This window comes from Coenobita brevimanus, chromosome 62, assembly GCF_032717465.1.
Source record: "Coenobita brevimanus isolate Jiangsu-jjx chromosome 62, ASM3271746v2, whole genome shotgun sequence".
In the NCBI taxonomy this organism is placed as follows: Eukaryota; Metazoa; Arthropoda; class Malacostraca; order Decapoda; family Coenobitidae; genus Coenobita; species Coenobita brevimanus.
Window position 1 is genome coordinate 39,162,547 of NC_137015.1, and position 26,584 is coordinate 39,189,130.

General features: G+C 42.6%; 1 protein-coding gene across 1 annotated transcript; it reads right to left on the minus strand.

The window, feature by feature from the left end:
* Window positions 1-25,290, minus strand: Vps24 (vacuolar protein sorting 24). The gene is made up of 5 exons (XM_080275676.1): window positions 25,241-25,290; window positions 17,436-17,496; window positions 15,641-15,820; window positions 1,035-1,246; window positions 1-540 (listed from the first exon to the last, which is right to left on the minus strand). The coding sequence occupies exons 1-5, from the start codon at window positions 25,283-25,285 to the stop codon at window positions 370-372; spliced, it is 669 nt and encodes a 222-aa protein (XP_080131802.1). The 5' UTR covers window positions 25,286-25,290; the 3' UTR covers window positions 1-369.
* Window positions 25,291-26,584: the final 1,294 nt, after the last annotated feature.

The following is a 26,584-nucleotide window of genomic DNA, read 5'->3' on the forward strand; positions in this document are numbered from 1 at the left end:
ACTGAACTGAAAAGATTAAAAGGTCTAGATGATGTTGGGATGATGTATGGAGGATCTGGAGGAACATGACAATGGAAGAATGTAGCAGGAAATGGTTACAGAATCTATGGGAAGGTATGATGAGGCAGGAAGGTAGAAAGAATGGCACAATGAAATCAAATAAAACATGGCAATAGGTATCACTGACATGAAGCTATATAGACAATGGAAGGACAAGGTAGGGAACTGTTAAGGATTTAGGACTCTGCATGAGAGTATGCTGATGCAAAAAGTTATAGAGGATGGCATGATGAAACAACAAAACATGGCATAGGATATCAATGACATGAAGTTCTGAGGCAAGAAAAGGAGACGGACCAGTCACTATGCTCAACTGCGGAGAGCCTCAAGCCTGTTCCTCATATCCTCCATATCCTCCTCAGGTTGCTCATCCTCCAGTGTGGGAAGTGCCGTGGCACCCTCACCCTCTGCCTCACCCACAGCATCACTGACCATGGCTGGTGCTGCTCCAAGCTGACCTGCTGTTATCTCCCACAAGACCTGACACAAAGATTAAGAAACATTATTGTCATCCAGAGAGAATGGAGACTGAAAGCCTGAAAGAATAGTCCATGTAAGTGAGGTGGAAAGGGAAATCAAGGATGAGGTTGAGAGTTATACGAATGAGGGTGGTGTGAAATGGAGGGAAGGCAGTCAGATGGCAGAGGATAAGGTGACATGGAGGTGATTTATTTGTGGCCACCCCTTCTGGATTTTGGGCATCTGACTATAGAGAAACAAACAGACAAAGACATTACCCCTACTAAATGATCTACAGTACCTTACAGTGCTCACCCATCCATTGCCTTATACTATGGGCTATGATCTGAGGGGAAAAAAAAAAAAAAAAAAAAAGACATGCATCCTACCAGCATGTTCAGGAATGGGGACAAATGCAGAGGGGTTAAACTTACCAAACCTAATCTACTACAAGCCAACCTTTAATCTTACCCTAACCTATCCTAAAACCAAGCTTAACCTTAATCTAGACTAACCTTATCAACCTCCTTTTGAGCCTCTTCCTCCAGCTCTTCTGGCTCAAGTCCCTCCATGGTGTCCTCCAGCATCTCCTCAATGATGCCAGCACGCATCATCTCACGACTGAGGTCCTGCATCACACGGCTGATCTCTGGCACCTTCACCAGCTCCTGCATTGCCTTCATCACCTCTGTCGACTGCTGGATACTGCCGGACACACGGATGGTGGCTGCCCAAAATATGACAAATGTTTGCCTGAACTGTACTGGGTTATAATATGCAGACAGTGACGATACAAAATTTTGCTTATGTCTGTTTGAACTGCAGTAGTTTATAACACATAGTCCATGGATGGTGGCTGCACACAGTTTGGCTAAAATCAGCTTAACTCTACTGGCTTATAACAAGGGATGGGGCCAAATATGTATGTGTTGTACTTGCAAATACAGTAAAATCAATAGTTGTATTTATAATTGCATTTGAAAATGTCAAAAGTTGCATATTTGTATACACTGTATGCTTGTATCTGATCCTATAATCTGCCAAATTTGCTTCAAATAGTCAGGTACAATAATCATGTATTTGTATTTGTACTTGCAAATATGGTAAAATCAATATTTGTATTTGTATTTATTTGTCTATTGACAAATTTGTGTATTTTTATCTGTATTTGTATTTGGTCTCGTGTATCTGACCCAATCTCTGGTTAAAACACAGGGCGATGGCTGTAAACAAAATGGTTTATACAAGCTTAAATTGTAGTAGATTATGCCAAATTATTATAAGGTGTCTTTTACACTGCACTGGACTAAGCCACATTACCAATCCTACGAGGAATGAGTTTTTGTGCCATGGCAAATTATAATAAGACTGTAGCCTATTTACATAATATCATCATTGTTACAGGGAACAATAAAGGGAAGAGTGATGCCCTGGAAAGAGGAAATTATAGAGGTATAAAGCTTTTAGATCAGATAAAGAAGGTAATGGAGAGAGTTTTAGAAGGTATGATTAGAGAAAGAGTGAATATTGATGAGATGCAGTTTGGGTTTATGCCAGGTAGGGGGACCACTGATGCCATATTCATTGTTCGACAGCTTCAGGAAAAATATATTGGTAGGAGAAGGGATCTTTATTTTGTTTTTGTTGATTTGGAAAAGGCCTTTGACAGAGTCCCTAGAGAGGTGGTGAAGTGGGCAATGAGAAAGCTTGGTTTGGAGGAGTGGCTGGTTAGGGTGGTTATGGCCATGTATGTGGGTGCTCACACCCAGGTGAGAGTGAATGGAGATTTGAGTGATGAGTTTTCCGTGAATGTTGGTGTGCATCAGGGGTCAGTCTTGAGTCCCATGTTGTTTATCATGGTACTTGAAGCCCTTTCACGTGACTTTAGAAACGGACTCCCGTGGGAGTTGTTGTATGCTGATGATTTGGTGTTGATTGCAGAAAATGAAAGGGAGGCGGAGGAAAGGTTTAGGAAGTGGAGAGATGGTATGGGGCAAAAGGGTTTAAGGGTAACTGCAGATAAAACAAAAGTGATGATATCTAGGGTTGGTGGCGGTACTGTCAAAGACGAGGGAGAGTGGCCATGTGCAGTTTGCCACAAGGGTGTGGGAAGTAATTCCATCTTGTGCAGTGTGTGTGATAAATGGGTGCATAAGAGATGTAGTGGTATCAGAGGTAGACTGCGAGATAATGCTGATTTTATGTGTACGGCGTGCCGGGGTGAGCAGGTGGAGATCGTCAGACGTGAAAGGATTGAACTTGCTGGTGAATCTCCTGAGTGTGTGGAAGAGTTTTGTTATTTGGGAGACATGTTGTGTGCTGGAGGTGGGGCTGGAGCTAGCTCTGTGGCTAGGGTGAGAAGTGGTTGGAAGAAGTTCAGGGAGCTCTTGCCTCTCCTGACATTGAGAGGGCTCTCCCTACGTGCTAAGGGGTCTTTGTATGCAGCATGTGTTAGGAGTGTAATGCTGTATGGCAGTGAGACCTGGGCAGTGAAGGAGGAAGACATTCGCCAGCTCAGACGTACAGAAATGACAATGATTAGGTGGATATGCAGTGCGTCCCTGCGTCCAAGGCCTGGAGGAGCTGGGTTTACAATGGAAGAGTTGAGAGGTAGGATGGGACTGGAGTGTATTGGTGTTGTGATGAGGAGAGGTAGATTGAGGTGGTTTGGACATGTGGAGAGGATGGGGGATGATAATTGGGTGAGGAAGGTGAGAAGTGTTAATATTGGGGGTGGGGTTGTGAGGGGTAGACCGAGAAAGACATGGGACGAGGTCATTAAGTGTGACCTTAGGGTTAAGGGACTGAACAGGGAGGCTGCAATGGATCGTGCAGCGTGGAGAGCCGCCATTAGGTGACCAAGGCCGACACATGCAAGCATGTTGGAGCCTTTAAAAACGAAACGAAACGAAACGAACAGTACAAAGTTGCAGGGTTAACTAACACAGGATAATAATCTTTCATCTGTAATGAGGTAATGAATATTCACTGAAACTTTATAAATATATATATATATATATATATACAGTAAAAGTCCAATTTTTTGGCATCCAATTCCCCGGCAAATCTGACATTTCGGCAGTTTTGAGAAATAGTCCCATTTACGAAAATCTCTGATCGTTCGGCAGATTTTCCGATTTTTTTTGTCCCCTCTACTGCTGGGGACTTCTTCCAGCAGTAGCAGACTCCAATCAACCCCTTCTATTGTACATATGTAAATAAGGAACCTACTATAAGTTTAGGTAAATGCATGTGAACTTGTAGGCCTACTGTACCATTACATTTATATACAGTATGTTCACTAATTTCTTTACTTTTCATATTCATATATAGTACTGTATTCATTACAGTATTGTACAGTATCAAACAGTATACAGTACTCTCTCCAAACACATTTGTAATGATATGAGTAGTGATGATAGTGTTCACCGAAACATAGAAGGTACTGAGCAGGTAGGGTTTTTGATAGTTCGGCAATTTTGATTTTTCGGCACTTGCCTGGTCCCATAGATGCCGAAAAATAGGACTTCTACTGTATATATATATATATGACAGGGTGGATAGACAAGGATTGTGGAAAGTATTAAGAATATATGGAGTAGATGGAAAGTTACTGAATGCTGTGAAGAGTATGTATGATGGTGCTAAGGCTGCAGTGCGTGTGGATGGTGAACTAAGTGAATTTTTCTCTTTGGAGGTTGGGTTGAAACAGGGATGTGTCATGTCTCCATGGTTATTCAATCTGTTCATGGATGGGGTTATAAAAGAGGTACAAGGTAGGGTAGTGGATGTTGGAGTAGCCCTGGTGAGAGAGGATAGTGTTTGGAAACTCCCTGTACTGTTGTTTGCGGATGATACTGTGTTGTTGAGTGAAAATGAAGGGGAGCTGCAAGGCTTGGTGGATGAGTTTGGGAGAGTGTGCAAGACGCGGAATCTAAAGGTGAATGTGGGGAAGAGTAAAGTGATGGTTTTTGAGAAAGGTGAAATCAGTGAATGTACAGCGAGGCTGGATGGTGAGGAATTGGAAAATGTGAGTACATTTAAGTACTTTGGTAGTGTGATGAGTAAGGTTGGAGGTTTGGAGGATGAAATGCTTGAAAGGGAACAGCAGGGAAGAAAGGTTGCTGGTTCTTTGAAAGCAGTGATAAGAAACAGGGAAGTGAGCATGGAAGTGAAAAAGTTACTACATGACAGTATTGTGATACCAACTCTAACGTATGGAAGTGAAGCTTGGACATTGTTGGAAGGACACAAGTCAAGAGTGAGAGCAGTGGAAATGAGTGATTTAAGAGGAGCCTGCGGAGTCACATGGAGAGACAGGCTGACGAATAAGGATATAAAGGAGCGTTGTGGTGTGGATGTGGATGTGATAGGAAGTGTTATGAGGAACACACTGAGGTGGTTTGGCCATGTGGAGAGGATGGAGGGTGAAAGACTGACAAAGAGAGTGTATGTGAGTGAGGTGGAGGGGGGAAGAGGGAGGGGGAGGCCGAGGATGAGATGGAGGGATGGGGTGGAGAGGTATATGAGAGGGGGGTGTGAGTTGGGAGCAGGGCAGTGAAATGGTGGGGGACAGGACGACGTGGAGGCGATTTGTTTGTGGCCACCCCAAATGGGATTGAGGCATCTGGCAATAGATATATAGATAGATAGATAGATAGACAGATATATATATATATATTCATTCATCCATTGCCAGACGCCATGTATCCCAAACGGGGTGGCCAAGGGCTTAGAGTTAATTGTTTTACAGGGAGGGGCACTAATCCTCCACCAACCCCACTTGACACGTAGGGATGCCAACAGCATCTGGTGTTCCCAGGCTGTCACCCAAGTACTAACCAGACATATATATATATATATATATATATATATAAAGTTTCAGTCTATACTGCATGCAAATTGAAGAGGGGGGTTCTCAAGGTAAATCCTTTACCCTTTCAATATGAAGATGTATTCCATACTGTAATTCTGCTAACACAATACAATTATAACTTGAGGGACTTTTTGAACCGGAATTTGGACTGAAAATTTATTAATGCCTTAAGTATGAGGGGTAGGTCTTAACCTGAATAAAATCATCTAATGGTAGCAAGAAAAATTTAGGTCATTGCATCAAAGGAGTTAAACCTCATAGAGTACAAAAATTAGAACATAGGATACACTCCTAGCACAGAGTAGGAAGGCACAAAAGCTAATTTGCTTTGGCATCTTATGCAGTATACTTCCCCAATTTGGCCTCCAGTCTTCGAGTGGGTGAGTTACTTCACACTAAGCCCCCTGACACTAAAACTGCATCAAGGCATCTTCCATTCAGTAAAAATGACAAAGAAGAATGGAGCCATTACTCTGTATTCTCACACAACAGGGTGCTTAAAAGGTGCCTGTAGTTCTGCAGTGGGAAGTACCTGTTACTCTGTATTCCTTAATACAACAGGGTAGCGTAAGGCATTTCTAGACAACAAAAATTATACACGATGAGGCTATCCCTATGCACTCCTGTGTAGCAGGGTTTCCACTGTCACTTTTCCAGCCTTGATGGTGACTTGAAGACTCATGTGTTGGTGCCTATGTCTCCCGACAGAAATAAGCATCCCTGAAGATGTCTTGCACACTTCTAAATCCTCTCCAACAAGAAAAACTCCATGCTGATTTGGGTGTGCAATTTGCATAAACTTGTTTACCGGTCCACTCATGCTACAATAAATACACGGCAGCTATAAGAACAACTAAAGAGGGAGTGTGGACTGATTTGGTGAAGCTCAAGAGGTGACTCCAGGCCAGGGGCTCATTAACAAGGAGCCTATGAAGGAAATGGTGAGGTGTTGTCTGACAAGCAGTTAGGGTGGCAGCTTCCTTCCTCAACAGTAAGTAGATGAGGGATCTGCAGAGGGAACAGGGAAGGTCAAATGAGAATCCTTGTTTGTTGGACTGGCACCCTTCTGCAGAATCCTTGTTTGCTGGACTGGTACCCTTCTGCAGTTGTTGTATCAAGAAAACTAGGAGGGGTCTGCATCTCTTGTACATATGCTTGGTGGGGTCTTGATTTGACTGAAAGACTGATTGTAGGTGAAGGCAGGATTGGGTTAGGCCAAGGAACCTTAGATATAAACAAAAGGACCTTGGTAACAGGCAGCATGGCAAGAACACTTCATCTTACTCACTAGACAGTTATCTTTTACCAGTTGTAGTGGGTGGGTTATCTGTGAGCTTCTGTGGCTAATATTACAACTGAGCTGAGTAAATTTGCATTTTTAACTGCTTCCCACCACATCTCTTCAGTCTGGCTGCCTCTCACAACACAATACAAGAGATACTTATTCTTCTTGTGTAATCTCCTAGACTGCCCCTCAGGGTACACTGACGTGTTAACCCGCCCCGTCCCGACCACTTTCTAACCAATGGTACCCCCCAATCCCGACCATTTTTGGACCCAAATTTTTTTTGCTAAAACTTTCGCTTTTGGTCAGAAACAATGGTCAGTCACGAAGAAATTGTTCCCCGGGGTCCATAATGGCCCTAAACAGGTATGCCTTGGTCACACCTGGCACCATGTTCTCTGTAGGTGGTCTGAGCCTCTAACGTTTTCTATGGTATTATAAGTCTGGGAAACCAATGAAAGTAAGTAGATATGTATTTATTACAAACATAAAAACATGTGATAAAAGAGTAAATTGGATTTTATACAAAAATAGAGCTGAAATAAGCATTGTACCATCGTGCGAAACGAGCAAAATCGGGCAGACTGGTCACGATGAATCGCTAACATTCCAGAATCATGATACATATCATTTTTTCTACTTACATAATACTTCTACAATAACATTATACCATTTTACATTTTATTGAACTGTTTTTACGTATTCACAGGCCTTTCGATAACATTTAGCGTAATGTTAGCGCTTATTTAAGCAGTGAGTGAACTCGCTGTGACTGTTGTTTCAACTCGTATTGTGTTTTTTCTACTTACATAATACTTTCCTAATAACATTATACAATTTTCATAAAGAACTGTTTTGAGATAGTTTCAGGCCTTATGTAACTATTTAGCATAATAACAGCGCATAATAACACACGGTGAAGTCGCTATGACTACTATTTCAACTTACAACCTATTTTTGTACTTATATAATAATTCTCCACTAACATTGCACATGTTTACACTTGATATAATTGATATCACATAATTTCAGACCTTACGATTCAACTGAGCGTCATATTATCGCGTACTTACACAGTGAGTGTTATCGCGATATCATTTGTTTCATCTTACACTAGTATTCAACTTATAAATTACCTTACTACTAACATTACAACCTTTTCCTATCTATCTATCTATCTATTGCCAGACGCCTCAATCCCGTTTGGGGTGGCCACAAACAAATCGCCTCCAAGTCGCCCTGTCCCCCGCCATTTCACTCCCCTGCTCCCAACTCACACCCCCCTCTCTCATATACCTCTCCACCCCATCTCTCCATCTCATCCTCGGCCTCCCCCTCCCTCTTTCCCCCTCCACCTCACTCACATACACTCTCTTCGTCAGTCTTTCACCCTCCATCCTCTCCACATGGCCAAACCACCTCAGTGTGTTCCTCATAACGCTTCCTATCACATCCACATCAACACCACAACGCTCCTTTATATCCTCATTCGTCAGCCTGTCTCTCCATGTGACTCCACAGGCTCCTCTTAAATAACTCATTTCCACGGCTCTCACTCTTGACTTGTGTCCTTCCAACAACGTCCAAGCTTCACTTCCATACGTTAGAGTTGGTATCACAATACTGTCATGTAGTAACTTTTTCACTTCCATGCTCACTTCCCTGTTTCTTATCACTGCTTTCAAAGAACCAGCAACCTTTCTTCCCTGCTGTACCCTTTCAAGCACTTCACCCTCCAAACCTCCATCCTTACTCATCACACTACCCAAGTATTTAAACATACTCACATTTTCCAATTCCTCACCATCCAACCTCGCTGTACATTCACTGACTTCACCTCTCTCAAAGACCATCACTTTACTCTTCCCTACATTCACCTTTAGATTCTGTTTCTTACACACTCTCTCAAACTCATCCACCAAGCCTTGCAGCTCCCCTTCGTCTTCACTCAACAACACGGTATCATCTGCAAACAACAGTACAGGGAGTTTCCAAACACTATCCTCTCTCACCAGGGCCACTCCAACATCCACTACCCTACCTTGTACCTCTTTTATTACCCCATCCATGTACAGATTGAACAGCCATGGAGACATGACACATCCCTGTTTCAACCCAACTTTCAAAGAGAAAAATTCACTTAGTTCACCATCCACACGCACTGCAGCCTTTGCACCATCGTACATACTCTTCACAGCATTCAACAACTTCCCATCTATTCCATATATTCTTAACACTTTCCACAATCCTAGTCTATCCACCCTGTCATATGTTTTCTCCAAATCCATGAAAGCCGCATACAACTTCTTTCCCTTCTCTAGAAACTTTTCCACTAAAGATCTGAGAATGAATATCTGATCTACACAACCTCTTCCCTTCCTAAAGCCTCCCTGTTCTTCTCCAACTAATTTCTCTGTTCTTTCTCTAACTCTGTCAATAAGTATCCTACCATATACTTTTCCTATTATACTAAGAAGACAAATGCCCCTATGATTACCACACACTTCTTTTTCCCCTTTTCCTTTGTACAAGGGAATAATTATACCTGACTTCCAATCCTCCGGGACTCTACCTTCCTCCCAGGCCAATCTGCACATCTTCCACATCCATTCTACTACTATCTCTCCCCCATGCTTCAGCATTTCACCACACACTCCATCAATTCCTGGGGCTTTCCCTGATTTAACTTTCTTCATTGCTTCCACAACTTCTATCCTACTGATTTCTTCCTGTCTTCTCACCTCCCTCCTTCTTCCAGCCATTCCCCAGCCACTTATACTCGCATTACTTCCATCCTCCACGTTCAACAATTCCTTAAAGTGTTCTCTCCATCTGCTCACTTTTTCTCCCTTCTCCACTAGTAATCTACCATTTTTATCTTTCACTCCCCTGCTAACTTCACTTCCACCCTGTCTTACTCTTTTCACCTCTTTCCAGAACATTTTCTTACAGTCCCTCCACTTTACACTCAAATTCCTTCCAAATTCCTCATCCACTCTCTTCTTACTCTCTCTTACTAATCTTTCCACCTCTCTCTTTCTTTCTACATATAACTCTCTCTTCCGCCTCTCAACTTCTTCCACGCCCCTATTTCTCATCCATTCATTGTATGCTTTCTTCTTTTGTGTCACAGCCCGTTTCACCTCTTCAGTCCACCACGCTGTTCCTTGCACCCCCCTCCGTCTTCTCTTCCTTCCACACACCACATCACATGCTGCACATATTTCTTCTGTAAATATTCTACACACACCTTCCACGTCCCCCATCTGCTCCAACTCATATTTGCCCAATCGTTCCTCCACTTCTCTCTTATACTCTGCCTTTTTCTCATCCTCTTGTAACCTTTCCACTCTCCTTGCAACTACTCCTTCCTCTCGTCCTTCCCTTCTTCTATTCCTCCATCTTACTTGAACTTTAACTCTGGCCACCACCAAGTAGTGGTCAGAAAGTCCACTCCCCCAACCTCTATAAACTCTTGCATCCAATATACATCTTCGCATCCTTTCATCCACACACACATAATCAATCATTGCCTTCCTTTCACTCAATTCACCACCCACCCTTCTCATCACTCGCCATGTATACCTGTGGATCATTTTATGCCTGAAAAGGGTATTGGCTATCACCAACCCCCTCCCAGCACAAATGTCCACTAATGCACTCCCATTCTCATCTATCTCAGCAGGCACACCCCACTCACCAACTATTCCATCCACCTTCACATTCCCAACTTTACCATTCATATCACCAATCAAAAACACTCTATCATTCTTTCCAAACTTTTCCATGCACACTTCTACATTTGTCCAGAACTCTTCTCTCACTCTTCTAGCACAATCTTGCGTTGGCGCATACACACACACAATCGCCCACATTTGTATTCCAACTTTCAACTTTACCCACACAATCCTTGATCCAACTGATCCATACTGTCTTATGCTCCTCTTCCATCTTTTACTCACAACTATACATACTCCTTCCTTTGCCCTCTCATTCTCACCTACTCCTGCACATATACCCCATCCATACTCCCATTCTCTCACACTTTCTCCTCTCCATTTTGTTTCAGTTATTCCACATACATCCACTTTCGCATCCTCAAGCACCTGGACAATCTCTCTCTCTTTCACCTCATCATTTGCTCCCCTTACATTCCACGTTCCAATTGCAATGTCCTTTGTCCGGTCCTTGGTCGTCAACGTTTGGTCAGTCCTTGTCCGAGGCTTATTGTTTGTTTTTTTAGTTAGTTGTTTTCCGGGGAGGGGCACTAACCCTCCGCCAACCCTTTTAGTCGCCTTTTACGACAAGCAGGGATACTGGGGGAGTATTCTTGACAAACCCCCCTACCTTTTCCACTTTATATAATTCCTATCACATACTTACTGACCAGAATGTTCTACTGAGCGTAATATTTTAGCAGATTTACACAGTGGGTGTACTCGTGACATCAATTATTACAACTTACACTATTTTTCAACTTATACGTTTTATTCATGCTAACATTACACCCGTTTCCACTTTATATTCTTGCTATCACATATTTACTGACCAGAGTGTTATACTGAGCGTCATATTTTCGCAGATTTACACAGTGGGTGTAGTTTTGACATCACTTCTTTCAACTTACACTAATTCTCAACTTATACATTACTTTCCTGAAAAATTACACCCATTTCAACTTTATGTATGACTTAGCACCTACTGACTGGCCCTACCATTATAATGAGCGTCATATCGCCATCCCACACAGTTTCAGTAGTGTAGGAAATTATGGTACTCTTTGAAACAAGGCTGAAGGCACAACACAACATTGCACTCGACACACTCGTACCTTGTGTCTTTTCTCTGAGTGGATGGTCTGACTGTCGAGTGCTTACATACATGACAGCGGCGCTGGGGTTTACAACGGTTTGGGTCGGAAGGGATTGTGCTAGGATAGTGGCGTCCTGCGAGGCGTAGGGGAGTCTGGGCAGCCATGGGGGTGCGGGTGTGGTGTGTGGGTCTGTCCTGAGCATGCTTGGCGATTATTTCACGTGCCAGCTCCCTCACAAACCCCTCAAAGGTCTTGGATACTCCGGTGGTCATGGAGTGCAGGTAGTGGGCGTTCAGGACCGTGATGTCGAGCAAGTGGAAAAAGAGTTTCTTGTACCACTTCATCGTGGTCCTGGCACAGTCAACACTGGAAATCATCGAGTCTGACTGATCCACTTGCCTCATGTTCAGATTATAGTCCAGTACAGACTCGGGTTGCCAGACGTTGCGCCTCCTCTCGCTACGGTGATCCACGGAGTCTGTGCGGTGCATCAGGGGGCTGTGAACCGTTGATAGGAGGCAAACTTCCCTGTTGTGGTTCCACAGGGTGGCAAGGATGTTATTGGCCTGGAAGAAAACCACCTCGTTCTTGTCAAGTTTCCTCCCTATCTTGACCATATGGCGACGGTTTCTCTTGACTGTACCACAGACTCCGGTGACGTGTTGGTGGAGGAACCTAGTGAGAAGAGGGCTAGTGTACCAGTCGTCCAGGTACAACACATGACCACGATGCAGGTACTCCTCTATCATTGTCTTCACCATGGCCCCAGAGAGTCCTATACTCCGATCTTCTGTTATATCTGTCTGTGCGCCCGTGTACAAGACTATGTCTTGCACATAACCAGTCTTACAGTCACACATAACAAAGATCTTGAACCCAAAACGGTGTCTCTTGCTGGGTACGTACTGTCTAAAGGAAATATTGCCTCTCCACAACACAAGACTCTCGTCTATGACGAGGTCTCTGTAAGGATAAATTGAGGAGCGGAACATTTCCCGTAAATGATCAAATACCAGCCTAATTCTCCTCATTTTATCTGTGTTATTTGCATTGGCTGGATCTTCTGCATCAAAAAAGTGGAGGCGGCTGAGAATATACTGAAATCTGTTACGACTCATCACCTTTCCAAAGAAAGGTGTGAGGATCATTGGGTCAGTTGTCCAGTAGGCAGGAATTTGGTTTTTCCTTACCACACCCATCAAGAGAACCAGGGCAAAAAATAAGAACATCTCTGAAATTGTAACGGGATAGTCATATTGTTGGGAATGCCTGCTCGTGGTTCCCAAACGTTCACTTTCACGGCGCTGTGTTCGTGAAAATATATTCGTCTGTTCCACTATGCGCCCCACAAACGCCTCCCCAAAGAACAAGTGGAAAAAATCCACCCTAGACGAACCCGCATGCACACCTGGAACCATGCAACCAGACCGCCACTCCTCAGTGAAAGGGTGAATGATGGGAGTAAAATTACTCCCATCTTCCCAGTTCCACAAGACACCACCGTCTCCAGCCACGTCCCCATCGTCCCCTTCGTCAGGGTGGGGAGGTGAGGGTGGTGGGGGAGGTTGGGGAGGTGGAGAGCAGCGCCTCTCATGACTCGCACTTCTCTTCCCTCTCCCTTTTCCTTTACCCTTTCCCTTCCCTTTCCTTCCTTTCCCCACATCCTGGGGCTGTGGGGAGGAACTTTGGGAATATTGTGGGGCGAAAGACGTGCTGGGGAGTGGCTCCACCTCCTTTCCCCTAGACCTACGTGCACCACGTGCTCGTGCTGCCTCCCTCACACCACTTTCCCCTTCACCCCGCACTCCCGCCACACCACTTTCCCTTTCGCCCCGTGCTGCCGCCACACCACTTTCCCTTTCACCCAGCACTCCCACCACACCACTTTCCACTTCCCCACACAAAAGACTTTCACCATACCTGATATGTCTTCTCGCCCCACCTTCAGATCCTCGGGGTGATATTTTTTCTTTTCCCAACCACGAGGCGATATCACATCCTAAGCTGCCGTCATCCTCATCGTCCTCATCCTCGTCCTCATCAGATTCGGGATGGAGAGATAGCTGTGCACGTGGTTGGGGAGCAGGCTGGCCTTCCCTTGCCTTACGGTATGTCACATACCGCTTTTTCCGGGGCGAAGGGACCTCTTCATCACTGCTTGTTATTTCTTCCTCTGGCTGGACGTAATCGCGATCCACCACATCATCGTCAAGTGGAGAATCACTATCTCCAGTGAAGGCTTCCAGGGCGGATGCAATTTCGTCGTCTGAGAGACCTTTCCCCGTCATGTCTGACCTGGGTCACTGCTAACAGGTGAGTGACCGAGACAAGGGCGAGCGCGGGTCACGCGGGGTCTGGGACGCTGCCCGCCTGGCGGCAGGTAGGGGAGGCTTGGGTACGTGGGCGAATCGAAAATCTCGCGCGAATTTTGAAAATTGTGGAAATTATGAACCTTGCAATTGCAGGATGTTGAAGTACGTCAACGGGATTGGCAGTGACATAACGTGAGGACGTGGAAGTACGTCGACGGGACGCCGCGGGTTAATGAGTTTTTTATTACTCATGACTCCACCTTTTTGGTCCGGCTGTCTGCTGTGACCCGCTCAATAGGTCCACCCCAGAACTGTCACCCTCTGCCTATGACATCCAGTCTTTATAAATACAATGTGACCAATCTTCTCAAAATGAATGGATCTTGAATCTGGCACCTATTTGTTTATTTCTTCTTGGAAAGGACAACAGGAGGCATCTAGCTTTTGGTTCTTTCACTTTTGCATTAAAGAAAATAATTTTTTGCATTAAAAAAAAAGGGGGGGAGGGGGGTATTAATCCTTACTGTGCTGCACAAATTACCACCACCCTGACAGCAACCCATCAAAATAATGAGTGTGGTGAATCATAAGCATGGACCTTTACAATTTTGAAAGTGGGGCACAAGTACAGTATTCTGTTTTGGCTACTGCCCAAAATTTTACCCAGCTGAGGGATTGGGTTAAAATACGGTTATTAACATTTCACTGCAATTGTTCTTGAAATCTGAACCAGAGAAATGTGACAACTGTAAAGGTTCCATGACAAAATTATATATCATTACTCATTACAGTACACCCATACCCCAATTTCCGATGCATCGATAACCAACGATTCACTAGGCTGAGCAAAAGAAATGAGGGAACATATCCACAATCCGAACAGCCATCGATTTGCTAGTTCGAACACTCTACCCCTCCCTAGGTTTGAAACGAGAATGTCTTAACGGGATGTGGTGGTGCACATGGTTCTCCCTGTCCTCCCTCCATCCTCTCTTCTTCCCCCATCCCTCCTCCATCCCCCACCATGCTCAGTGCTGCCAGGCACGCCTCTCTCTCCGTGGCCCTGCCCTCCCTCATCCCAGGTTGTCTAACTCCCCATACCCCCACCCTCCCCCACCCAAGTTTGTCTCCCAAGTGTGTGTGTGAGAGAGAGAGAGAGAGAGAGTCAGTGAGTGAATGAGAGAGTGAGTACGTCTGTGAGAGTCAGTGACAGAGTATGTGAAAGAGTGTCAGTGAAAATAAGTGAGTGAGTCAGGGTGGGGATGGAGGTAGTAGGTCAGTTTGGCTTTCTTGTCTCCCTCCAGTCCCACCACCCTCCCCAACACCTGCTTGTCTCCCTCCTCATCACCCCGCCCACCCCCACCGACACTTGGTGTGCTGCTAGTTGCCTACCTGTCAGTTGCCCAGGAACATCTCACCATGGGTCCCACCCACCTTACCTTCCTGCATGTCATGTCTGGTGTCTCATTGTTTAGCAAACAGCATTGTTTATGTGGATAATAACATAAACTATGGTGTTTCTGTGTCTGTCTCTACTGACTAAGGTACATAAGAGTCTAGGTTTGGGCCTGGAATGCATCTCTGGCTTTTCTTTGGTATCTGATGGGGAAAATTGCTTCGATATCCGACATACTCGCTGACCAAACACTTCCACTGGTACACAACACTGCTGCAAATCAGGGTATGGGTGTACTGTACTGTACTACAAAAGCATTGAGTTACATATAAGGCACATGGACAAATATTCAATACAACTTTTGGACAAAGCTATGACACTATTATATACGTAACCTGAGAATCCTTGCCAAAAGTATGAACCCACAAGCTTCTCTTACCAAGCTGAGCCTTCATCTGTGACTGGATGGAGTTGAGGTGTGCCTTGGTGGTGTATATCCGAGTGACAGCCTTACGAGACTGCACTATCTCCTTGGCCAGCATCCGACACACATCCTGGTCACCCTTCTTAGCAGCCTCCTTCAGTGACCGCTTCACCTTCTCTTCCTCCCTCTGGATAGCTAAAGGGCACCATAACATCATCAATACAAAGGCCTTTCATAAACTCAAAGCACCACCTTTACCCAACAGAACTGATGATGATGGCTTACAAATAGTTCATCCCCACAACTGATTATGACTGCCAAAGCTAAGTTCTAGCAACATCTGCCAGAGCAAAACCATGATACTAATAACTGCATGTAAATATCGTCAGATGTGAAAAGTTTGATCTTGCTGTCAGGTCTCTCGAGTGTGTGGAAAAGTTTTGTTATTTGGGGGACATATTATGTGCTGGAGGCAGGCTGGAGCTAGCTCTGTGGATAATGTAAAGAGTGGCTAGAGGAAGTTCAGGGGGCTGTTGCCTCTCCTAACACTGAGAGTGGATCTCTGTATGCAGCATGTCATGGATGTAATGCTGTATGGCAGTGAAACCTAGACAGCAAAGGAAGGGCATATTCATATGCTCAAACATACAGAAATGACACTGACTGGATGGATGAGTAGTGCATCCTTGAATTCGAGGCCTGGGGGGACTTGCATTATGACTGAAGAGTTGAGAGGAAGGATGGGATTGATATGCACTGATATTGTGATAAGGAGGGATAAACTAAGATGATCTGGGCATGGTGAGAGGATAGAGGATGAAAACTTGGTGCTGAAAGGGAGAAGTGTGAATACTGGGGGAAGGACTGCAACAGGCTGACTGAAAAAGACCTGGGACGAGGTCAGAGAATGTGACCTTACGGATAAGGAACCGAGCATGGAGACCGCCAGCGACTGAGCAATATGGAGGGTAGAGATGTACCGATGTATCGGTATCAGTGGTATCGGACCATTTTTAGAGTATTGGTATTGGAATCGGTATCAGCTGATTTTCTGCCGATACTACCGATACTTAAAAGGAATTTAGTGCGTAGCATGTCACTCACTGGAAGTTATTTTGTTAAGCTGAATTTGGATGTTTTACAGGGTTGAAAAATACCATAAATTATTGGTAACATCCAATTATTTAGCATCATATTATTTTGAGTACATGGTGCGTAGTACAGTAGTTTAATGAAAAATTTGAAAAAAAAAAAGTCGCACGAGTATGAGCAACAGCCTAACAGACTGGTCTCCAGTGCACTGGTATCGGTATCAGTCCAACTTTGTGGTATCGGTATCAGTATCAGTCAAAATTTTGGTATCAGTACATCTCTAATGGAGAGCCACCATTAGGTGACAAAGGCTGACACATGCAGGTATGCTGGAGCCTTTATAAACAATACAATATAATAGGAAATGCTTGGGTGCCTGAAATGGCTTTTTGGACAGCTATGGCACATTATTAAAATGCATTTTTGTAATGCTGAAGTATACTGTTTCAGTACATAATTTATATCTCCATATACTTGCTGCTGAACTAAGTCTTTCATGCACAAATTTGTCTCCATAACTAACCTTTAAAGCTGTTTCTGTTAACTCTTTGAATGCCAAGCTCTCTCTCAAGTGAACAAATTCATCAGGTGTTAGTCTTAATATAATTCCACGATATGCCACTGGTTGACAAATGATTACTCAAGACAGGTTTTCAAGCCTCTGACAGCTAGGAATTCTCTCAGGTGAACACAACACTAAACTAGCTTCAGTACATACTTCTGATCTGACGGTCCAGGCCATATCCTTCCTTCCTGATCCTGCTGCACCACTCGTTCACCTGTAAAGCAATGATAAGTGAATATAACTGAGTAAATAAGGATGAAAGATGTCTAGGTGACAGAGTAGTAAGAGGTCTTTGATTGGAGCAACCTATCAGTTAATTCATCTAAGTTCAAACTGAAGATGTGGCAGGAGCTTTTTCTAACATGTAAAAGCTGACAAGGACAATGAGTGGTCACCTATGACTTAAATAATACAAACTGTGGTGGCCTAGCCTCATGTCCTCCTGTTCTCTAACTGTGTCTTCACACGTAAAATTTTAGTACTGGTACAGGAGCATGTGTGTTATTTAATTTTCAAGCTAACTGCATAACCTACAGGTCCTATATGGAAAGAAAAGACTTGGAATTTATTATTTTTTCTATCACCCTCATTACTGTGTTGCAAATATTATCCATAAATTTTAAAAATAAGAGTAAATGTAAAATTAACAGAAATCTTTCAGATCCAATTAGTGTACTGTACTGTATTTCACATAAGTTAATCCAGTCTTTATTATCTGTATGATTTTCCTAATGTCGAACGTCATACTCATTAATATGGAACATCTAGTAACAGTGCTTACTATATAGTTTTCAGAAATTTAGGATGGGTAAAGTACTTCATTCTACGGTACTTTAGGGCTGCTGACCTAATATGAGTCTTCTTCTTCTTTCGAATCTGCCAGGATCTGGCCTTCATATAAATATATTAATTATACATTTGGTTAACACTTAATGATCAATTACTTAGCTGAAAATAAAATATAGAGTTTCATGTAGGATCAGATACTGTTATTCATTTTCTGTCTTCATGCCAAGTGAAAATCCATATTTTTTCCTTGGCCATCCAAAATAAATGAAAATAAATACTGCATACTATTTAGCGACTCCCTTTCAACAACCTAGCTACACCACCTGTGTGGTATCAAATGAGACAATTTCAAACAATGAGATGCCTTGTCCATGAGCTATTTTAACCTTTGCTGCAACACAGCACATCATTTTGCATCACTGAACACTCCTTTTATATTTCTGACATACATGCCTTAAAATACAGCTACCCAGACAAAAGAACATGACTCAAGACATCATGAGCCCCCCCCCCCTTTTTCTATGTTTGAGCGGCAGACACTGCATTTTGGACAACTTTGGCACATTATGATAATGCTTTTTAGTAATGTGTAAATATTCTGTCTCAGGACATGACTAATAATAATGTATACTTGCCAGTGAACTAAGAAATACATGCATGAATTCTTCTCTGTAATTCATTTTTAATGTGAGAGGAGAGTTATATATTCAACTAAAGACTCAGCTGATGACAGACTAACTAAACTTTGCCACATGGTCAGCTGAGATTTGTCTGTACTATGCAACACTCAAAAGATAAGATGCAACTTTACAGCAGAAAAAAACTAGTGGCAACTAGGGGGCAGGACGTCATTCCTAAGCTGAAGAAAACAGAACAAAGTTTGCCAAGGAACAGGTACCATAAAGTTTTTCAAGTTCTTGTCCTGAAAGGATTATGTCCCTTAACACTTTGATTGCATTCACATACTCTTAGCTTTGAGTAATACATGAAAAAGATATAACTGCTTTACTGGTTTAATTTTTTAAGTGCAATATCAAAGCACAGTGATTTTTTCTTTCAACCTTTTGTGGGTAGTATTCATCAGTGAGAATGGAAAGGGTAACCTTCGTGCAGCAGCACCAATATAACCACCAGTTATACAAATGTCCCCCTACTCCCATCCTGTCCCCTGAAAGGATGATGGACTGCACGAGAAGGCAGCCTCAGTGTACAGTCAACCAAGTTCACCTTTACATGAGTCAGAAGCCAAACCACCAACAAAATTTTCACGAATAAAATTACATTTTATTCTACAAAACTTCCTTCACACATTCAGTAAACAAGAAATAATTATTCTAGAGAAGTGTAATATGAAAGAAATCTTATAATCTAGAAATTAGGGCTGACTTTTTATTACTGTAACTTTAAACAAACTGTAGGTTTTAAATCAAAATTTACATCAAAGAATGCCAAGGTTATGACCAGTGATGTCCAGTGACTTTCTCATACAGGTACTTACATGCTATATCCTTGAATATCAGAGCTATGATTTGGTGAAACTTATGATGTTTATTTCTCTTTTAAACCAACTGTTTCTGTGACTTCCCACACCTTAAAAAAAAACAGTAACCCACAGGTCTTCCATTACTGATAGCTAATAGTAAGGTGGTATGGGTGAGGGTTAAAGCCTAGCATAAAAATATACAATCTAGCTATAACAAACATGGTGGTGAAAATGTATATTCCCATTCAAGCCATACCATATTTCCTCCTTTAAAAAATAACCTGTTTATCAAAGTAATAAGCTTTACAACTGGAAGAAATATATACATAATTTTGATTAAGTATGGATTCTCATAAATTTTATATGCAAACCAAACCTACCAGGACCTAAATTAACTAAGCAAACACGTGGTATGTAGTTTTGTGTGCTTTCTATGGGTTCCTCTCATTAATTTCAAAGACTTTTTTCCTATACCATTTCCTCCTGAAATTGGCCAAGTAATAACAGACATGGGCTTGTTGGTCAAAATGAGGGCAAGGCTAGGTGAGGTTCATTCTGATACTGTTAGATGAGGTTATTTGAATACCGTACTTAATATTGCCAGCCGTTTTCTTTATGCATGGTCTGCTCAGGTCAGATGTGGTTGATTACAACAATGTTTTGGGGCATCCAGGGGGCAAAGCCCCAGTTATGAAAACTGGTTAGGTTTGGATTTTATATATATATATATTTTATACCGTATATATAAAAGACGCTATTTTCAGCAATTCAATTGACTTCCATCATTTTTCAGTGGAAATGTCTTCCCTGCATTTACCCCACCCTTAAACCCATAATCCCATGGGTCTCCATCTGCAATATAGGATGGAGGAGATGAAAAACATAAAAACTAGGCATTTCTGCAAGAAATGAGGGACAAAATCAAATATATACTGTCACTGCTCACATAACGCACGATCCTATTGTGCGAAACTCACATAATATGTAAGGCAAAACTTGATGCCCAAATTCAGTCACAACGTGAAAATTATAGACATAATGTGGGTGGAGGAAGCTGCCCATTTTTTTTAACACTGTACTACAAGGCGACGGTATACATGATGCGTCCAGAGGCCCCAAATTATGGTTCAAACAATCATAAAGCAGCAAACTAAGGTCAAAACGCTGTGGGAACAGACATAATGTGGTCAGTGATAGTCATAACGCAGGTTGCATCAGTCTATGACATATGGCTGTCAAGTGTCTGTGCAGGGTGTCATCACAGTCCACTAAGCATTCCTGCCCCAGTTGAACCTACCCTCTCCCCTCGCTCTGGCTGTCCACGTGCTCTGTGTGATTTTTGCTCTTTTTTTAGGCCACAGAAACCCACTCCTCCTCCTCCCAGTAAGCCCACAACCTCTTCCATTCAAAGTGAGGAATCCTCCAGTGTTTGTATGTAAGGTCTTTATTAGGATGGTAAATGTCCTGGAAAAAAAAAAATCCTGAAAATTGCCAAAAAAGGTGAACCTAGGGCTGGCTTAGGTACCGTGAAATCCATTAACGTGTAAACATATGGCCCTATAATGTAGAATACTCAAAAATAGGAGCTTCAGGGTACAATATTCCTGCATTATGCAGGTGGTGACTGTAATAAAAATATAATCAGAAAAACTTCCTTTACCCATGGAATCGGGGGTAATTATTTACCAAACGGGCACGTGATTCCACCTATATTATAACAAATTCGTGATCTCAAGGTAAGTAATTTTGGTTTATATGCAATACTGACAGTTACTGTATTTCCCATATGATAAGACATTGTTTCTCAGAAAAATGCACTCAAAAATCACCCTGTGTCTTAGCACTCGAAGATCATGTTGTAGAAACGAGTCTGCCATCCTTCACGAACCCCAGTTATGAGATATGCACTCACGAACCCCAGTCTCAAGATGCAAGCATTCACGAACCCCAGTCATGAGATACAAAGCACCCACTACAGTCATCAAAGCAGACGACATTACCAATCTTGTCTGCACGGTCACTCAGCAGACGACACCCCTTCACGAATGAAATGAATGACATCAAAGCAGAGAAGACAGGCATACATTGTTCAAGTTACAAGTAATAGAGAATGCTAAACGACATGGAAACAGGGCTGCTGAGAGGCAGTATGGATCACCACCTACAGGAAAAATTATTGTTTGTGCGGTATTCTTTTATTTTCCTATTGTTACTGTTATCTTTTATACAATAAATATAGTAACTGGTGACAGGTTGTATGGTATTATAAAATGGAAACTAGCAATATGTATTGATAAACTGTATTGTGTAAAAAAGCAATATTAAAATTAAGACTTTGTTGGCTGAAATGAATGAATGAATGTGGGTTGAAAAGGTTCGAACTACCCTGTACTGAACATAAACACATCAGCTGATGGGAACTGGATGTAAACATGCCATCACCAGTGTGTTTACACATCTTGTAGGTGTAACTACGAGTTGTTGCTGATGTGAATAGGTATAAAATTGTGCTGAACTAGGTACATCTAATTACTAACAACCACAAAAACTAGATAACAGGTCCAATGTGTGATAATCTGCTGTGACAGAAAGAAAAATGACACCATAGAGTCGGCACCTTAGACTTGCTAGTCATCATCATCATCATCATCATCATCCGGACCTCCTTTCCCACCCAAGTGCAGGGTGAGGAGTAGCAATGTCCAGACAGCCCAAAATTGCCCAATCCAACAGGCCACGCTTCCATTCACTCATCATTCAAGCCCCCGGAATCCTGGTTCTATCGGATATGCCAAAAACATTCACCACGTTCTGTAGCTTCACATAATCGTATCTAACCAAGTCAATCCAGACGCTGCCATGTTAAAAAGGGGTGCCAAAAATCCCTGATCATGCACTTCTCCTCACAAAATTCATCCAGCCAGCTCGATCTCCTGTCAGTTCCCTAGCCTCACCGACTTCCAAACCTCTCTTCCTCACACATTCATCCACCGTATCTCTCCACCTTCTCCTTGGCCTACCTTGCCTCCTCCCTCCTTCGAATTCGCTCAGATATACCTTCTTCACCACTCTATTGTTATCCATTCTCTCCACATGACCATACCATCTCAGTACACTCTCTTCAATTCTGGTGTCCACTGACTTCCTCACTCCACATTTTTCATGAATCACATTACAGTATTTCGTATCCTATCCACCCACTGTACTCCACATACATTCCTCAGCAGTCCCATCTCCACTGCTCTTACTCTTGATTTTTCATTTTCATGCCACACCATAGTCTCACATCCATATGTTAAAGTTGGCACTAACACTCCTTCATGTAAGCCTTGTGCAGCTGCAACACTCAAGCCTCTGTTTCTTATCAAGGCCTTCATTGCACCAGCTACTTTTCTTCCTTGTGTCACTCTACTTTCAACTTCTTTTGCACATTTTCCTCTCTTTTCTATCACTGTACCCAGGTATTTGAACTCTCTCACCAATCCTTAAATATCATTTTTCCCTCCAAAATACCTAGCGTATTATAGGGTGCATCTTAGCACCTGCAGCGTCTTATCATACAGGAAATACGGTAACTGTTGAATTGTGACTGAATGATATGATTGGAAAAAACAAAATACAGTTGACCCTCTGTCCTCGCGGTTCTGATTGTTCACAGTTTGTCACCAGGGAAACCAAATCACTTTTTTTGAAGGCCAGAGAAAAATGGAAACACATTCAAATTGCGTGCCACACGCTGCATACCGCACAGTATTGTATATTATTGCATAAAGTACAGTACAAGAACAACACTGTACACTGGAAGTGGTGGAGGAAGTATTTATGAAACATGTTTTGTTTATTTTCTGCAGTGGTGTGACAACTGCAGTGGTTACCATGGTAACGGTGGTGGAGGGTGAGAGTGTAGCTATGACGAGCAGTGTGAGCTGACATCCACCTACGCAATTAAACTATTTTTTTCATACTTTAATTATAAATAAAGTGTTTACTGACATGTAGACAGGAGTTTTCTTTCATTAAAGAAGGAAATAGGGGGCTAGGGGTGTTTTTAGGGGGGCACCAATTTTACACGGATTTTCGATCTTCGCGGGGGTCTCAGGCCCCTAACCCCCGCGAAGACAGAGGGTCGACTGTATACCCATTTTGGGGTATACATTTAAGAAAGCGCCTAAGTCACCTGCAGCAGTGTTTACTGATGATCTCTCCGAATGGCCACAATGTTTACCAACTATCGCTCCGAATGGATGTGTCAGTACAATATATCCCGTGCCAAAGCTATCGGAAACTTATGGATTTAACCCATGGATTGCGCAATTACCCTTTTTTTTATCCCACCCTGTGGTGTGCAATAAATGAAGATTTTTTGTTTGTTTGTTTATTATAAACATCCAGGGCATCATCCGGGAAAAAAAAAAAAAAAAAATCTCTTTCCGCCTTTGCGTAGCACCATGCGTACGTTTACGTAGGGGTGGAATAGTTAATGGTGATGCACGGCCACTGGAACGTTAGCACAGTCTGAGCTGTGGCTCACAATCCATGGGTAAACCAAACCTAACCTAATTTGCATTGACAGCCAGATTTCATGTTTAAAAATGTTAGGAACATAAAATATGACCAGCTACTGGCAGACGAACGTGGAATATTTATGCATTCTAAATTCTCATTTACAGCTCTCAGAGGCAAGTTTATAAAAATGCCCAGTAGCTGTGGTAATCCAGGAAAATAACAAGTAACCTATGAAAGACGCATTTCAATCGAAAATATGAAAAGGCCCCACCCGTCTGGTAAAGAATTAATACCGGTACCTTATATTTGCCAGAATATGTGGTAGGTGGTGGCAACCATCATCCACTCACGCTGTAATGCTGCCTACTTCTTCCTTCACTTTTATTATTCTTTTTCTGAGCCTACCCTCCTCTCTTCCCATTTCCCCCATCTTCCCTTTTTTCCTTCTCAAGTGGCTTTACACTGAGTGACAAGCATAATGATTTCCTGTAAGCCAGGAAACCATTTATAACACTGGGTGGTAACCATATAACCAACCCATTGTATTCCCTACGTGTCAACAAGTGGGGGGTCAGAAGGTTAATGCCCCCTCCCCATGAAACAACTACAATGACAAACAGCCACCCCTTACGGGATTATTGTGTCCAGCTATAGATAGGTAAATAGTCTACCAGAGTAAAAATTTACCTTTCATGGGTTCGAATCTTGGTATTATATTTGCTATTTCTGCAGAAAACAGGTGAGACAATTGAATTACACTAATATGAAGCTTACTCCACCATAAACTTCTCAAAATCCGTATACAGAAGCTCTCCTAGCTCGGTTTTGCAGGAAGTGGTCAAAATTGAATGAGTAACATTAAAAAAGTTGGAATACCATATCTGAAAGAGGAAAATTGTTGGTAAACAAGTATAAATTTTCATTTCCCCCCCTAAAATGCTGGATCACCAGGTTCCACACAATCTAATTTCACGACCTAACTTACAAAAAGTTTCACCTAATATAAGGTACCTAACTTCACACAGAAAACCCACAATCTACTACTTTCTAATGACACCCAATGTTGAATGGTTGCAGGGCAAATTATGCTAGGGACACTGAGTCTGGACAGGCTGTGTTCTATTATGATCGGCTGCTTTCTAATGTCCTCCACTATAATGTTGATATCATGCACTCTTACCTGGTCCTTGGGGCTTTTTGACGGGGTTTTAGAGAAAAGACCCATGTTGGTAAGATTTTTATATGAAATTCTCCGGAAAACAACAAAATCTTCGGGACTTCCTGAAGGTTTGTGAGTCAACCAAGTGTCCGTTTATTGACTATAACTTACTCTCAATTTATATTCTATTCGTATATTAAACACACTCCAGACATAGCTTACGTTTTGATATATTTCATAGTAACAAAATACCATACATTTAGGAAGATTTTTTATTATGCCTCGACGGTGAAAAAGATCTCAATATTCCGTATCCAAAACACTGATTTCGGATACAGGAATTTGGTTGTCAACAAACTACGATCAGTTTTATCCTACCTGCCTCAGGGAACATACAGCATAAAGTAAGACGATTACAAGTTAAATGTGACTTTATTACTGTCCCCGATCATTAACTTGAAAATGAAATAAGTAACTGTTCTGAGACAATCACGTAACTCCGTAATGCTGACCGTTTGCATGGTAAGATAAATAACTGATAACACTCGTATCTAATCAGTTTCACAGTTTGTGCTTATCCTTGTACACGGGAGGGGTGAATGAGGTGTGCAGGGGGAATAACCGAAGAAGAGGGGAGGATATGAGGGGAAGGGACAGAGGAAATGGAAGGTGGAGGAGGGGCGAGGGAGTGAATGAATGATGATAATTTATATCTTGGTGTGAGGGGAAAGTAAGGAGGAGGAGGAGTCAGGAAGAAGGAAAGGGGAGGAAGAGGGGTGGGTGATGGTGAGGAGAAAAGGAGAAAGGGAAGGAAAGTATCCATCACTCTGGAAATAATCGTAGGTACGGCTTAATATTGTGAATGTGAGAGGTATAGGAGCTAATGAGGCCGAGGAACTGACAGGTGATAGAGCTGGTTGGATGAATTTTGTAAAGTGTGTGGCTTGGGTCTGGCATCCCTTTTTTTTTTTTGTTGGATTGGCTGTCAATATGTGAAGCTGTAAGGATTCCCCCCCCCTCCAATGGAGTCAGAATTATGGAAGTTTTAATGATGAGTGGGAGTGTGGTTTATTCAGTGGGACATACAGTACTTTTGTTAGTATCTCATTTTTCCCCACAAGCTCAATGAAACCTACCTTGGGGTGGGAAGGGTCTGTTGATTACTTATCAAGCCCACCTGATAGATACATAGCCCTTATTGCTCTGTAAGCAGAGCTGCCATATTAGTTGGTTGAATCAAGTAGCAGCCAAGGAGACTCAGGCCTTCCTTACAACCAGTGCTCATATTTCACGCAGCCTTGATTTAGCATTCAACTTAGTGGCCAGTTTCCATCAGATGGGAAGACTAGTATGGAAGTTATTAGG

Bases quoted from the DNA above. Each gene is read 5' to 3' on its own strand.
- Vps24 (XM_080275676.1), bottom strand. From the start codon at position 25,285: ATGGGTCTTTTCTCTAAAACCCCGTCAAAAAGCCCCAAGGACCAG. The intron at 17,497-25,240 runs GTAAGAGTGCAT...ATTGCTTTACAG, and splicing joins CAAAAAGCCCCAAGGACCAG to GTGAACGAGTGGTGCAGCAG. The intron at 541-1,034 runs GTTAGTCTAGAT...TCTTTGTGTCAG, and splicing joins CTCAAAAGGAGGTTGATAAG to GTCTTGTGGGAGATAACAGC.